Raw genomic sequence first — 14,917 nt, forward strand, 5'->3', positions numbered from 1 at the left:
AATCTAGAAGGTTACATCATGCACACTTTGTTGCCTTGAAGGAAGAAGGCATGTGACATTTGCATTGACTTTTCCTTCTATTATTCCGGGTCAAGTTTGATTGAGCATAATCAAGTGAAATTTGTATAAATTTTTCAAAACAAAACAAAAAAAAAAAGTTGTAATTTAGTGGGAAAATTTATAGCTGTGGATGGTCCAATCAAGAAGGGCAGGCAGGCGCTGTAGTCAAATATGCTGATATGGACGAAGGCAGTGGCAACGAAGGATCCGGGACACAGGATTTTACAAATTTGGTTGGACATTTCCTGTTAAAATATTATTACAAATTACCAGTGCATTCACATTTTCCAATTTAAGCCTTTTAAATATGATAAACGTGATTGTTTCTTTTCCCTAAAATATATAGGCCAAACGACTATGTCCCATCGAAGGTATGTTACAATTTCAAGTTTCTATTTTTAATTATGAAAATATTAAATATCTATTTATGATCAGTTAAATTTAAGAAAACTTTAATGGTAGTAAATTTAATCTCATTTTTCTCCTAAAAGTTTAAAAACTAATATTTTTTCTCTAAGCTAAATTTGAAAAAATCGTATTTTTCCCCCTAAAGTTTATTTCCAAACCCTTTTACTTTCTCCGGTGCCATCGTCGGGCGTCTTTCCCTCTCGATGATTTCTCTTCCACCAACGGCCCCCCTCAACTCCACCCTAACCCATCTGACGCAGAGAGACATTGTCTGGGAAGAGAAATCGTCTTCCCAGATGCGATCTCGTCTTCGTCATCTGGGAAGACGATTGTCTTCCCAGATGAAGACTACTCTTCTTCCCAGAGGACGACGAGTCGTCTCGTCTTCGTCTGGGAGGAAGATCGTCTTCCTAGACAACGACAATTGGGAAGACGAAGAACTTCGTCTTCTATGGCTTCTCTGACGTCGATCAGACATCCAAATGGGAGGAAAGAGATTACCGAAAGGAGAGGATGATTCGGGAGGGAGAAGTCGTCGACAATGGAGCCAGAGATGTCACCAGAGATTTCAAAACGAAACCCTAGGGTAAAACTGTGATTTTTTAAAACTTAGGCTAAGGGAAAATTTTAGTTTTTTAAGTTTAGGGGGGCAAAAGTAGATTCTATTTTAGTTTATTTTTAATATTATAGAGAAAATGATGATTTTACCCTTACCACTGTTAAAGTTTTGTTAAATTTAACTGGTCATGGGTGAGTGTTTGATGTTTCCATAGTTAAAGGGTGGAAACTTGAGATTGCAGCATACCTTGGGTGGGAAATAGACGTTTGGCCAAAATATATACTTAAAACCACCGACCAACTGGAAAATTATAAAAAGAACCATGAGTAAGGATAAGATCAATTTGTGGAGGCACGTGATAAGGTGGTCAAATCTGCCGTCTCTCGCCTCTCATTCGCATTCTTAGTGGTTTAACTTACACGCGCTTCAGACACTCATTAACTTATAAATAATTTCATCCGTTGACCCAACTCATTAAATTAATTACTAATAATAAGAATTTTATTACTATTAATTTATTATTATCCTCTCTGTCATTTTCTTTTAATGTTATTTTTTAATACAAATTTAACGAACTATAAACTTGAATTACAAGTTAATTACATTATATTCAAGGAAAGTTTGGATTTTATTATCTTTTACTACTAAATATTAAATTATTATTATTATATTTAAATTAAAATTAATAAAAAATATTGTAATTTTAATTTAATTTAAAATTATCCCACATGAAAAAATTTGCCCTAAACCGAAGTTATATGAGGGTCTCTTTTGATCATCCCTTTATATCTACGTCCTGAGCTCTGCCTTTTGAAGTCCATGCACTTGCGGGATTTTCAAATCCCACTACTTTTTTTTTTCTCAGTCCTCTTTCAACTTTCTCTGCAAAGCCCCTTCCATCTTTTTCTGTAAACCTTTAGATAAAGTTTCTTCATGGTTTGTTTCTCTTTTTCTCTTGCTGTTTTTGTTCTTTGATAGTGGTTTCTGATGTTGGTTTTTTTTTTTTTCTTTGTTTTAAAGGCTCAGGCTAGTCAAATTGGTGATATCAAGTACGCTGAGGTTGGTGAATACTGAGACTTTTAACTGAGTAATCTTTTTTTTTTTTTAAAACTAATTTTTTGTTGAATTCCACAGGAGTATATTTTGAATGGTCGAGGAAATAAACTGTTTACATGTTGTTGGGTCCCGGTGAATCAAGAACCAAAAGCTTTAATCTTCATCTGCCATGGCTACGCCATGGAGTGCAGCATCACCATGAATAGTGAGTATAATTAATATATACTTGAGCCTTTTTTTTAAATGATTCTTGAGGGGCCATTAAAAACTGTTTATCATCGATTCCAGGCACTGCAACTCGGCTGGCAAACTCAGGTTTTGCCTGCTATGGGATAGATTATGAAGGCCATGGAAAATCAGAAGGCTTGGATGCTTACATCACTAACTTCGACGATCTTGTTGATGATTGCTCCACTCATTTCAGTAACTTATGTGGTTAGATTTTTTTTTTCTTAATCATTCAATTTGATTGAATTTTTATCACATATACCATGTGTGGTTGAATTAATTTTCTGAAAGATAATGACTTCAGAGAGAGAAGAGAACAAAGGGAAGATGAGATATTTGTTGGGGGAATCCATGGGAGGAGCTGTGGCTCTTCTCTTGCACAGAATGAAAGGAGATTATTGGGATGGGGCCATCTTGGTGGCGCCAATGTGTAAGGTAATGAGTTATCTACTGTGACTTGTCTTGAATCATCGTCTGTCCCTTTTGTTCCCATTCTTTTTGTCATGTGAAATCCTGCAAAATTGGATCCACGTTTTATTCATCAGCTTTTTTATTGATTTGTGATTTAAAAAAAAAAACCAAATTGAATAGAATAAAAGAGAAGCACCCATTTTGAAAATGTAGACAGAAGTACAAACTTTGTTTACTCAATTATTTGGCTTTATTACTTCAATGGTGGATGGGAAGGCTATAAAGACAGCTTTAGTTTATGTATAGTTTAATCTTATTCTGTTTTATTTTACTGACTTTATAAAAGAGGACAATTTTACTCCAGATTTGTGAGGCAAATGTTTACTCATAGAGATTGGTTAATGTCATTTCCAAATGCTCTTCATTTTTAATGTCCAACTAGACTAAAATAATAGTACACTTTCTTTTTCCCGGGTTCATAGCTGCCTTTCAATCAAGTTTACCCTTACAGTGATTTAGTTACTATTGATTAAACCGTAAATCAGTTTACAGTTTAGTTTGATTTATATATAAATATTGATTAATTTGATATTCGATCAAACCCATTAAATTTGTTGAACTAGAAAAACGATTAAAATCAATTAAACGAGTTTATATAACCCTTTACCGTTTTAACTTATATTAAAACTTAAAATATTTAAAATCGGTAAGATTTTAATTGAATTAATAATAAAATTTATAATTGACTTCTTTTTGTTTATGTAATGGAGCGATAATTATTTGATTAATATATTTGAAATTATTTTTTGCTTTTTCTGGGTTTTTTTATTTTATTGCACTAAATTTATGTTTCGAAGAAGGAAATATACTTGGTTGTTATTAATAATTATACAGTTTTGCTTTTTACATTTAAAAAATGTGAAAAATATTTGATATTATTCAAGAATAGGTTAAATTGATTGAACGATTAAATCGCAAACCACAACATCGGTGTGGCTTTTGGTTTTGATTGTTTTGTGGTAGAATAAATAAATTGATTCCAGGGTGCTATATTTTGTAATGTTCCAGAGCCATGTGACATTGAAATTTAAAGGAAAACAAACAGAGACTTTTTAATTGTAATGCATTGCCAAAATGCAATTGCAGATTGCTGATGAATTGAAGCCACATCCTGTTGTGATCAGTATTCTCAACCAGCTTTCCAGGATTATTCCAACATGGAAAATTGTCCCAACTAAAGATATAGTTGATGTTGCATTCAAAATGCCTGAGGTTAGAGCACAGGTATAATTTTCATTTCAAAATGTTAATTCTGTAAGGATTGCTCAATAAATTAATGTTTCAATTCATTCTGTCTTTATGATGAAATTGACTTAGTAATGATCTCAACTTACAGGTTAGAGCAAATAAATACTGTTACAAAGGGCGGCCACGCTTGAAAACCGGCCAAGAGCTTCTCAGGGTCTGCATAGATCTTGAGCAGAATCTCCAAGAGGTTTATTATTTGTTTTCATACTCTTAATCAATCCCAGTTCACACTGTATTGAATTCGAATATTGACTTGTTTTCGATGAATTCTGAGCAGGTTGCATTACCATTTATCGTTTTGCACGGGGAAGATGACAAAGTGACAGATCCAGGAGTTAGCCAGCAACTATATAATGTAGCATCCAGCGAGGACAAGACCTTGAAGCTATATGAGGGGATGTGGCATGGTTTACTCTATGGCGAGCCCCCTGAAAATATCGAGATTGTATTCAGAGACATTATCAATTGGATAGAGGAGAGAGTTTCCATGGGAAATTCAAGACTGGAAAGGGAGCTTAAACAAGCTCACGATGATTTCAAAAACAAGATATAAATGTTTAATTTGTTCTGTAGCCAAAGTTACGATAAATTAAGTAAATTAAGGCACCATAAGGCCAAAAAATATGTTACTTCTCAAGTTAGCTTCAACTTGTTTCATTTTTCAAAGAAATGGTGCTCATTTCTTGCATCTTTACTTAACTCTACAATCTCTGCTTACCCATTTTGGCTGTAATGTAGCAAAGAAAATATGAAGTGGGAATTTGATAAATCCAAAGCCTTTTTTGTTTTGCTTCTAGTTTGGTAATGTTTGAAGGCCCTTCCCTTATAAATTGGGGACAGTTGAGATTTTTTCTAAATATGCACACTTAAATATGTGAAAAAAAATAATTTGCAGTCCATATTCTTATATATTTTATTGAATTAATCTAGTAAGAATTTTATTTTCAGAAAATAATAATCTCATAGCTTCAACTCTGGGATCCTGAGGACTCTTCTTCATGGTATCTCTCTTTTGTTTCCTTCTTATTCTTTGGTTTGATTCTTATTGTCCTTTCTCATTTGGTTTGTCTGATGTTTGTAGGCAGAAAATTTCAAATATGATGAGGTTAGATCAATTTACAGTGTTCAAATTTTCTTTTAGAATTCCTAAATTTAGCCTTGATTAATTATTATTTATCATCTTTCGAAATTACCAATGACGCGGTTCTTCAGGGGTTCATTTTGAATTCTCGAGGCCTGAAGCTTCTCACCTGCAGGTGGCTTCCGGCGAATCGAGAACCAAAAGCCCTGCTCTTCATTTGCCATGGCTATGCCATGGAATGCAGCATCACCATGGAAAGTCAGCACCTCTACTTCTAATCTATCATCAAAATGTGTAAAAAAAAAAAAAAAACCCAATTAACAATTTCATTTTTTCTGTATTGTGTTTGAAACCAGGTGCTGCAATGCTGCTTGTAAAGGCGGGTTTTGCAGTGTATGGGATTGATTATGAAGGCCATGGAAAATCAGGTGGTCTGCAGGGCTATGTCCATAACTTTGATAATCTCGTTGAAGACTGTTGTAAACATTTTACAGGAATGTGTGGTAAGTTGTAATTGAATTAAATATCTCATTATATAAACTATACATTAAGTTGTTAATCTCATTATGATGAATATTGACAGAGAGGGAAGATAACAAGGGGAAAATGAGATATTTGTTGGGCGAGTCAATGGGCGGAGCCATGGCTCTTCTTTTACACAGAAAGAAACCAGACTTCTGGCATGGTGCAATCCTGGTTGCCCCCATGTGCAAGGTGTAATCTTTCTGTTGTTAATCCCATTTTTTTTTAACTGGAAAAAGGGGTAAAGGGGATTTCCAGGACTATTAAATGTAAGTATTATTGATTTATTTTTCTTTTCTTTTCCTCTGCTTTAATACAGATTGCAGATGAAATGAGGCCACATCCTTTGATGATGTCCGTTTTAAATATGGTCACCAAGTTGGCTCCGCAATGGAAGTTGAACCAAAATCAAGATATTGTCGATGTTGCTTTTAAAGAGCCTCAAGTAAGACAGCAGGTATATATTTAATTTTTGAACCTTATTTCATTCAAAGCAACTTGTAAGATAGCCTCCAAAGAAAGTTTAGAAATGGATGTCTACAAATTAATTTTGTTGACATGTGGAATTGCACATTGCATCTTAACAGATTAGAGAAAACAAATATTGCTACAAAGGGCCGGCTTTCTTGAAAACTGGCTACGAACTTGCGAGAGTTAGCACAGATCTTGAGAAGAGGCTGCATGAGGTTTCTCACTTGCCATTATACCTATGGGCAATCCATTATCCAAATGAAGGGATTCTTATTCTTTGTGGGTTGAATTATTATAGGTGACATTGCCGTTTCTGGTTCTCCACGGCGAGGACGATAAGGTGATTGATAAAAATGTGAGCCAGCAACTGTACAAAGTTGCAGCGAGCCAAGACAAGACCCTGAAGCTGTACCCAGGAATGTGGCACAGTTTGCTCTATGGAGAGCCACAGGATAATATCGACATTGTATTCAAAGACATTATCAGCTGGTTAGACAAAAGGTGTTCCAAAGCAAATTCAACATTGTAGAAGAGTTTTGAGTTTCTTTTAGGCCCTTGACTCAGAAACAACAGCAACAATTTACCTTATTGTATATTTTCAGTTTTGAAGAAGATTTAGGTTTCTATAAAAAGTTTATAACATCAATAACAATGGAGATGATTCAAGTCTGGTGGTTCTCGGAAAATTTTATACCACATGAGTTGAGTTGATACAACAGTACACAGATTCTATTGAATGTGGCATCGAATTTGAACCTGGATCGAAGATATAAAATAATATATTTGGTGAATTCAAGAGAAAATTTTAATAATATTTGGTACTCATTAAAGGGTAGTCATACAGAAAGAAATGAGAAATATCCAATGTTATCTCCTATCCATATATACAACATATAAGCGAAATAACAACAAAGTGGCAACAACCACGAGCTACTTTCTTAAACGATCCTGTTTCTAATTTCTTCAAGTTTCTTAAGGATCTCCCCGGGAGTCCTATCCAATTCATCAGCAATTTTTCTTTGCAAATCCAGTGGCAGCGTAGGGAACTGTTCACATAGATCTCCATCAATTACATCCTGCAAAATTGTTTCAAATAATCACCATCGTTAGACTTAACAAAGCAGAAAGCTTCGACAATCAAATTACCAACAATAAGGCCTTTAAGAATACAGCTAAATGCACTTCATGGGCGCATACACCACAGCCACTCATTCATAATCGCAGCAAATGAAAATTAAATATTCCTTGTTAATGATTCAAATATGGCGCTTGATGATTAACAAAATGACAGTGACATTCTATCTTTCTGCACATTTGAAATACTCAGTAGAAGTTGGAACAAGGACTGGTATTAATGAAATTAAGGTTAGAATACAAATTATTATACCTGCATGATGGTAATGAAAATAACATTAAAGTATTATGCAACTAAACTTCATTCTCACTTCCAAAATTTAAAAAAGAAAAAGAACAAGCAGTGGTATTAATGAAATTAAGGTTAGAATACAAATTATTATACCTGCATGATGGTAATGAAAATAACATTAAAGTATTATGCAACTAAACTTCATTCTCACTTCCAAAATTTAAAAAAGAAAAAGAACAAGCAGTGGTATTAATGAAATTAAGGTTAGAATACAAATTATTATACCTGCATGATGGTAATGAAAATAACATTAAAGTATTATGCAACTAAACTTCATTCTCACTTCCCAAATTTAAAAAAGAATAACCAAGTTTAAAATCAATTTTAAATACTAAATGCTTTAGAGGCAAGTCATTAATTAACAACGCTTAATTACCTTGGTGATAGTTAGCAACATTTTAGAGAACAGAGGTTATTACCTTCACAGGAAAATATGCAGATCTAAAAGTCATGTGATCTCGTCCACACAATGGTGGGTGTTCTTGCCTCATATGCATCTCCAGGTGAGAAAAGAAGTCAACATCATCTCGAGAAGTGAATGCAAGCAATGCTCCTAAGCTACCCATAACAGTCCCATAAATGATGCACTCCCCACCACCTGGAACGAGAGATGCCTTCTGCATGGATGTGACTACATCACCCACATGGAACTGTACTATCTCCTCTACTTTGTTGGGAGCTCCATTCAGTTTACCCTGTTCCCATTTTATCTTCCCACCAGTTGGATCCTCTTCTATCTCATCTGAAACATCCTGCGGCAGTCGCACAAAATAGACATTCCCAAACTTGTCCGCACCAGCCACAGTGTCAAAATCTATGTGGTGTGATGCTGTAACCCATCTTGGAACACAATCATCAGCAAATATATAAAGTTGATTTTCATCCCGTCTATACTTGCAGAAATGGAACGACTGCAAAAACATGAAAACAGTTGAAATTAAGATTGAATAATTCAGCTCACATGTGAACACTTCCCAAACTATATAAGCAGGTAAAACTCAAGATCCACTAACTATCTAAGAAACTTTGCAGGTTAGAGACAACTTGAGGAGCAGCCATTTACCAAATTCAAAAACAAGAATTTTAATTAATTCACAAAACATCACACACATGCGCAGAAAAATATTAACAAAGTAAAGAAATTAAAACAGTATACCAAAACATAGAAAAACTAAATATCACTCACTCAGAAAACATACCTCTTGAATATCACCAACATAGATTCGATCACGATAGGTATGTACAGAAACTATAGAGTTAGGGAACAGCTTATTCTCACATTTTCTAAGCAACCTCTTCTTCCCCAAGTCATACAATCTGAGAACATTACCTATTCCAGCAAGTAATCTTCCCTGAAACTGGCATAAAGCAAGTGGAACACCTTCCACTTGTGTCTTGTGCAAAAGTTCAAGGGTTTTCCCATCTTCCAAGAACCGATAAATATGAATGTATCCTGCAACTATGCTTCTTTTGGGCCAAAACTGCAGTCCTTTGGCTGTACCAACTGCTAAAAGAGTTCCATACTCCTTATCATGAAAATTGACAGTGCATACACTGAAGGCAGCTTCACTGTCCTGAAGCTCCAGAAGACAAGTTGTGTTGCCTGTGCGAGGGTCAAGAACTCTGATGCAGGAAACCCATTTGTCTGCCTCTGCCTAGGATAACCATACTGCTCATCAGAGAGGGGATCATCTTTATTCTCATCATCACCATTTTCCATCTGATCCACATTACCATTTCCATTTTCTGCCGTTCCAGTGGTCTCAAAGCATTCTTTCTTTGCAGCTTCTCGCTCTTCTGCAGTGAATGCTCCTTGATCACTCTCAATAATTACTAGCAATCTCCTCTTAGGTTGAAGAACAAACTTTCTGGGGGTATACCTTAAGGGAATAGCAGTTTCATTAAAAGTTTCTCCAAGTTTCTCAATGGTAAAAACCCTCAGCGCATTCCCTGCAACAGAAACAACACCTTCCACACACTGATCAGATGAAAACGAAGCAGCATATTCAAGAGTCTCATAGGAAAGAGGTGTCAAAAGGAAACGTCCTCGGTGAATATAGCCAAGCCAGGGTCGACTGGACAAACAAAGCATTGCAGTGCGGCCTCCCACAACAACAGAAAAGAGCTTTGGCGGTCTCAGCCCCAAGAACCTGGAACGGGAATCCGAAAGCTGACCAGTCACCATATCAACCACTGTTCTGAACAGAACCCCATTCTGCAAACCTGCGTTGAGGAAAAGACTAGCTGGGTGATCAGCACCATCCTCCCCACCAACTGATGCCTGAACTTCGAGAAAAAGGAGAGATTCGGGAGGTGATGACACACTTTGGACACTAAGAATCTGCATGCAGTCATCAGGATCCAATGATAAGATACGGACTGTGTTGTCATATGAACCAACTGCAAGAAATCGGGATCTCTGCCTTCCTTCTGGAACTGGGGCAATGTCCAAACAAGCCACATCTCCAGACATTTCATGCTTCTCCACTTCCATCAGTTGTCCAGTCATATCCACCTCAAAGTAAATGAGCTCACCTCCACTTAGAGCAATGACCACTTGAAGTCTATTGGAGCCAACCTTAACAATCGTCCTCTTTCCAGGTGTTCTCCACTCATTAATACGCCCATCTTCCCTTATATGCCTAATGCCACTGGGATGAACTTGCATTAGAGAATCATCACCAATTAAAGAAACAGCAAGTGAGGGGGTAGTATCCAGAAACCCACTATCACTAACTTCTTCAACAGTTTCACCAATTGAAAGCACAAGAGTTGCATTGTTAAAAGAAACAACAATGTATGCATCAAACTCATCATTTGCATTCTTTTTCACAGTCCAAACAGCACTAGGGACACCAGGGAGCTGTGACACAGCCATCTCACTAACAGCCAGACCTGGCCTCAATATCCTAAGTGACGAACGAGGACCACGCCCACATAAAGTAAAAATCTGAGGTGCTTCCTCCTCGAACAAATTTGAAATCTTCATATCCATAATTGGCATCAAACTCTCAACTTGTTCAATCCTAACAAGATTCTTGAGCCCTCTAGGCTGAAAAAACACAGGTTGAAATCCTTCTTCAGTCTCCATCAATGTGGCTGAGGAGGCTTCCACATCAGGGCCATCCCCTATTGCCTGAAACTGATACAAAGCATGGTTGCCAAACTCTGAAGCAGTAAACAAAAACCCCGATTTCAACACACACATGGATGCGGTCACAGGAATAGTATCAAAATACTTGATCTTTAATTCACGAACATGCTCATTATCATGTTCTAAAGTAACCTTAAATATGTCTCCATACTCTGTCTGCAACAAAAAGAAAAACAATAATTTCTGCCTATGCGTGGCAGCTGAAACTATCAAAACTCCACGCTCAGCTGGCAAATCAACTCGCCTAGGAATTACAGCCCTAACATCTGGATGACCCTGATTCTTATAAATCACAAAATTCTCAGCACAAACTAAAACCCCACTAGGCCCATCCCCTCCTCCAGGCACTGTAACTAACATATTCGCTCCATTATCAACCGGTTCTGACCATTTTCGCGAGACATGATTAAGCCCTAAATCTAATTCATAAAATGTCAATTGCTTTTGTGCCTCGCTAGCTGCTTGACCAGTTGAATCCTGGTCAGCCTCAGAGTAATCCAACTCAATTGCCGCAAAGATTGGGTTGTCGAATCCACAATCAACACCACATATAGAATAAACAATAGTGTGAGATTTATGAGCTTCTAATGGAGACGAAATAGTTAATCTAGCAGCAGTATCTCTATTCAAAACATAAACTAATTTTTGCTTCTCACAAGCACCAATCATAACGGCACGACCTTTTGGGTCAATAGCCAAATACTGACCCGGAACGATCCGGCGACAACCTGATTTACCGAAAGTTTCTTGGTGGATTTTATCGAAGGCATTTCGAGAAGGATTGTACTCAAGAATAACGATCCGACCCGAATCTGACCCGACAACGATGTAGTCCTTCTGAGAGCCGGTGAGACGGAACTGAGCGAGGGAGCGAATGGCACCAAAAATTTCAGTGGAAAGAACACTTTCGATTTTGCCGGAACTTTCGGGGCGGAGAAGCTCGAGGATTTTGCCACGTGCTACGACGATTTCGGGGGTTTTGGTTCCCGAAAAGTTTCCATTGATTGCGCAGAGTATGCCTGTGGATTGTTGGAGAGTCAGACTGTAGAGATACATGGCGGTTAGAATTAGGGTTAGGGTTGTGAGAGGAAAATGGTGGGAAGAATAGGAGTTAGGGTTTTGAAAAGGAGGAAGAGGAACGGGGAAAAATGAAAGAAAATGAAAATGTCGGTAGTTTCTAGTCAATTTATATAAAATTCATAAAACATTTCACCATGATTGAATGAGTGCTTCGAGTTTTCTCACCCAAATTTCAATTTGGGTAATGAACAGTACCGAAGTAAAATTAATATTTTATTTTTTAAAATTATTATATCACCCTAATTTAATAAAAATTAAAAATAATATATTAAATATTTAAATTATATTAACATTTTTTATTAATTTGTTTTCACTATCTCATTTTTTACCTCTTTTTTTATAAATAGACTATTATTATTGTAAATTTATATATTAAGAGATACATTAACTTTTTGAAAATGTTAGGGTTTTTTTGATAATTTTTTCAGAATAACTGAAAATTCTAAAAAGTTTTAGAGTCTTTTGAAATTTTTTAAAATATCAATTTATTCTAATAGTTTCAAAAATAACAATTATACAACAAATTTTAGGTATAAATGTCATATTACAAATATCAGAACGCTGTAGAGATTTAAAAAATTTTTAGAGATTAATTTGTGAACTTTTATTTCTTTTTAACAACCAATTTGTAATATTTAAAATATTTAAGTATTATAAAATCTATTATTTTTTTAAATTACTATTTTCCTATTATATTATTAATATTTTTATTAAAATTTGATTTTGGATGAGAAAATATTATTTATGTTAAATTAAGGGCGAAAAAGTATTTTTAAGTCAAACCTTGGATGAAAAAATGTTATTTACTCTAATTGAAAGATACAAGAAGCTTAAAAAAATATAATTTAATATTTTAATTTTGTATTGTAATTTTTTTAATATTTAAAAATGTATTTATAAACTATTAATGAGTGTTTGGTTTATAAAATATTTTATTACTAAAATTGAAAAATTACTTTAAAGATATATTATCTTGAGAATTATTGGTATAAATTAAAACTATATTTGATAAAAATATATAAATATAAATAATTATTGTGTTTGTTTCAATGTAATAAAAGAATATTAATATATTATTTCACTTAAATATTTTTAGATTTAATTATTTTAAAAATATTCTTTATATTATTTATTGTATTAATTGAAAATGAGATTATTTTTATTTTAAAAATTTAATAAATAAGAATAAAATTATAATAAAATAATGATGATAATGAGATTACCTCTTATATTATCCATCACATCAATAATAAAAAATTTATCAGAGTAATTTTTTTATCCTTTAACTGAATATCCCTAAGTGTTATAATAAGAAAAACATAATAATGATAATACCAAATACAAAATAATAACTCCACCATAACCAAAACTCCAACTAACCATCCTGGAAATGGCTTGTTGCTCTTGTTTGTCAATTGAACTTCATTCTCCCGGCGGGCACAGTTCCAGCAAATAATACTGATAGCAGTCATAAATTTGCTCTTGTGAGCTCTTGCTGTAATTTTAACAATTGAGGAACCCAGATTTAGAGGCTGCAGTATTTGGTTGGTCAAATCATCTGAGGAAAACTGAACTGTCACCATTAGAATTTAGAATTCGTGAGTGTTGAAAGGGATAGCTAATTGTTGAAGATATCTATTCTATAACTGAAAGCTAATGAACATTACAAGACATAATGCACTGAGAAATATATAATGAAAGAACTTTGAAATTCCAAAAGCAAATCAAGTCATTCTAAATTCTAATAACAGTTGGGAGATTCACTATAATCCTGATTTCAGGGACAACCAGACCACTTAAAAGAAGCTTACCTGAAAGAATTTTTCTATGCCAGTCAATAACTTCTTCATATAGGGGTTAGGTTTTTTCAACTAGAACACGCACTGCATATACGTAACCAGCAATGCAACGACTCCCTGTCATCAGCTCCACTTCTTCACTCGGGAAGACCGAAGAAACTATTTATGCATCACAAATTCACTTCCTTCTCCAACAGGAAAAATCCATCAATGGCTAAAGCTCTCTTATTCACCTCCAACTCACTCAAGGCAACAGTCTGCCTCTTTTTCGTCGTCATCGGTCTGAAATGTGGTCACTCAGCAAGAATCCTTGACGAAGTGGATCCACAACCCCCCGTTATTGATGACATACCCCACCAACCCACTCTTCCTAGTGGCCGATTTCCAGCCATCGTCCCCACGGCCACGCGGGAGGACGATGCTGACCCACCACTCCCGGAAGAAGCTGAAGCCCCAACTGTAATTATGGCATCTGGCACAGAAACCCCACCTTTGTCCTTCTTCATGCATGATATCCTAGGCGGATCCCACCCATCAGCCAGAGTAGTAACCGGGATCATTGCCCAAACAGAAATCAACGGCATACCTTTCTCCAAGTTAAACGACAACATCTTCTCGGTCCTCGGGGGGACCCCACTTTTCAACCCGAACAACCTTATAACCCAAAACAATGTGCCTTTCTTAACTGGCCTAAACGGCGCCCAACCCAACACTGTTTTACAAAACACCGGCAACGACCACGTTTTTGCCAATGACAAGAACCAACCTTTTGTCTCCGCCGGGCAGCTTCCACCGGGATCCTCCCTTCAGAAGCTGATGTTCGGCACAGTAACCGTGATCGACGATGAATTAACGGAAGGGCATGAGCTGGGATCAGGTGTAGTTGGCAGAGCTCAAGGGTTTTACTTAGCCAGCTCTCTGGATGGTACCAGTCAAACCATTGCATTGACGGCTTTGTTGCATGGAGGTGAACATAATCATGAATATGAGGATAGCATTAGCTTCTTCGGGGTGCATCGAACGGCGTCGCCTGAGTCACAGATTGCGGTGGTTGGTGGGACTGGAAAGTATGAGAATGCTAAAGGGTATGCGACGGTGGAAACAATTCATCAAGAAGATCAGCATACAACGGACGGTGTTGATATGATTGTCAAGTTTAGTGTTCATATTACAGAGTAATTTGTTTGTTATAGTGTTTAAATTAAGATCTGAAATTGAGTGATAATTGATCAAAAGTCTTGTTGTATCAATCCTGTTGTGGTTAATATATAGTTGGAATCCTCTTATTCCCCTTTCAGATATGAAGTATCAATTTAGGGCACATTGCTGTTAAAGAAATTTAGTGAATATGCCT

The 14,917-nt window shown here is 35.8% G+C and overlaps 4 protein-coding genes across 4 annotated transcripts; 3 read left to right on the forward strand and 1 right to left on the reverse strand.

The window, feature by feature from the left end:
• Window positions 1–1,805: 1,805 nt before the first annotated feature.
• Window positions 1,806–4,826, forward strand: LOC123193341 (caffeoylshikimate esterase-like). The gene is made up of 8 exons (XM_044606243.1): window positions 1,806–1,963; window positions 2,048–2,086; window positions 2,162–2,288; window positions 2,372–2,518; window positions 2,616–2,746; window positions 3,869–4,006; window positions 4,119–4,217; window positions 4,308–4,826. Exons 1-8 carry the CDS (start codon window positions 1,961–1,963, stop codon window positions 4,581–4,583), a joined length of 960 nt encoding a protein of 319 aa, XP_044462178.1. The 5' UTR covers window positions 1,806–1,960; the 3' UTR covers window positions 4,584–4,826.
• A 320-nt stretch (window positions 4,827–5,146) lies between these two features.
• Window positions 5,147–6,773, forward strand: LOC123193343 (caffeoylshikimate esterase-like). Its single transcript, XM_044606245.1, has 6 exons — window positions 5,147–5,369; window positions 5,468–5,614; window positions 5,695–5,825; window positions 5,953–6,090; window positions 6,221–6,319; window positions 6,403–6,773. The coding sequence occupies exons 1-6, from the start codon at window positions 5,345–5,347 to the stop codon at window positions 6,631–6,633; spliced, it is 771 nt and encodes a 256-aa protein (XP_044462180.1). The 5' UTR covers window positions 5,147–5,344; the 3' UTR covers window positions 6,634–6,773.
• A 118-nt stretch (window positions 6,774–6,891) lies between these two features.
• LOC123193340 (spliceosome-associated protein 130 A-like) lies at window positions 6,892–11,853 on the reverse strand. Its single transcript, XM_044606242.1, is given in 4 exon segments — window positions 6,892–7,180; window positions 7,950–8,441; window positions 8,730–9,187; window positions 9,190–11,853. Coding segments are annotated over 4 exon segments (3,639 nt in total). The 5' UTR covers window positions 11,741–11,853; the 3' UTR covers window positions 6,892–7,042.
• Window positions 11,854–13,577: 1,724 nt separating this feature from the next.
• LOC123193017 (dirigent protein 9-like) lies at window positions 13,578–14,884 on the forward strand. Its single transcript, XM_044605770.1, has one exon. The coding sequence runs from the start codon at window positions 13,729–13,731 to the stop codon at window positions 14,740–14,742; it is 1,014 nt and encodes a 337-aa protein (XP_044461705.1). The 5' UTR covers window positions 13,578–13,728; the 3' UTR covers window positions 14,743–14,884.
• Window positions 14,885–14,917: the final 33 nt, after the last annotated feature.

Source organism: Mangifera indica, chromosome 12, assembly GCF_011075055.1.
Source record: "Mangifera indica cultivar Alphonso chromosome 12, CATAS_Mindica_2.1, whole genome shotgun sequence".
NCBI lineage: Eukaryota > Viridiplantae > Streptophyta > Magnoliopsida > Sapindales > Anacardiaceae > Mangifera > Mangifera indica.

What these genes read in the sequence shown, in the direction of transcription:
- LOC123193341 (XM_044606243.1), top strand. An exon ending in GTGCAGCATCACCATGAATA is followed by an intron (nt 2,289 to 2,371) that starts GTGAGTATAATT and finishes CATCGATTCCAG; the next exon opens with GCACTGCAACTCGGCTGGCA. An exon ending in TCATTTCAGTAACTTATGTG is followed by an intron (nt 2,519 to 2,615) that starts GTTAGATTTTTT and finishes TAATGACTTCAG; the next exon opens with AGAGAGAAGAGAACAAAGGG.
- LOC123193343 (XM_044606245.1), top strand. Translation starts at nt 5,345, where the DNA reads ATGGAATGCAGCATCACCATGGAAA. An exon ending in ATGCAGCATCACCATGGAAA is followed by an intron (nt 5,370 to 5,467) that starts GTCAGCACCTCT and finishes GTTTGAAACCAG; the next exon opens with GTGCTGCAATGCTGCTTGTA. An exon ending in TGGTTGCCCCCATGTGCAAG is followed by an intron (nt 5,826 to 5,952) that starts GTGTAATCTTTC and finishes GCTTTAATACAG; the next exon opens with ATTGCAGATGAAATGAGGCC.
- LOC123193017 (XM_044605770.1), top strand. Translation starts at nt 13,729, where the DNA reads ATGCATCACAAATTCACTTCCTTCTCCAACAGGAAAAATCCATCAATG.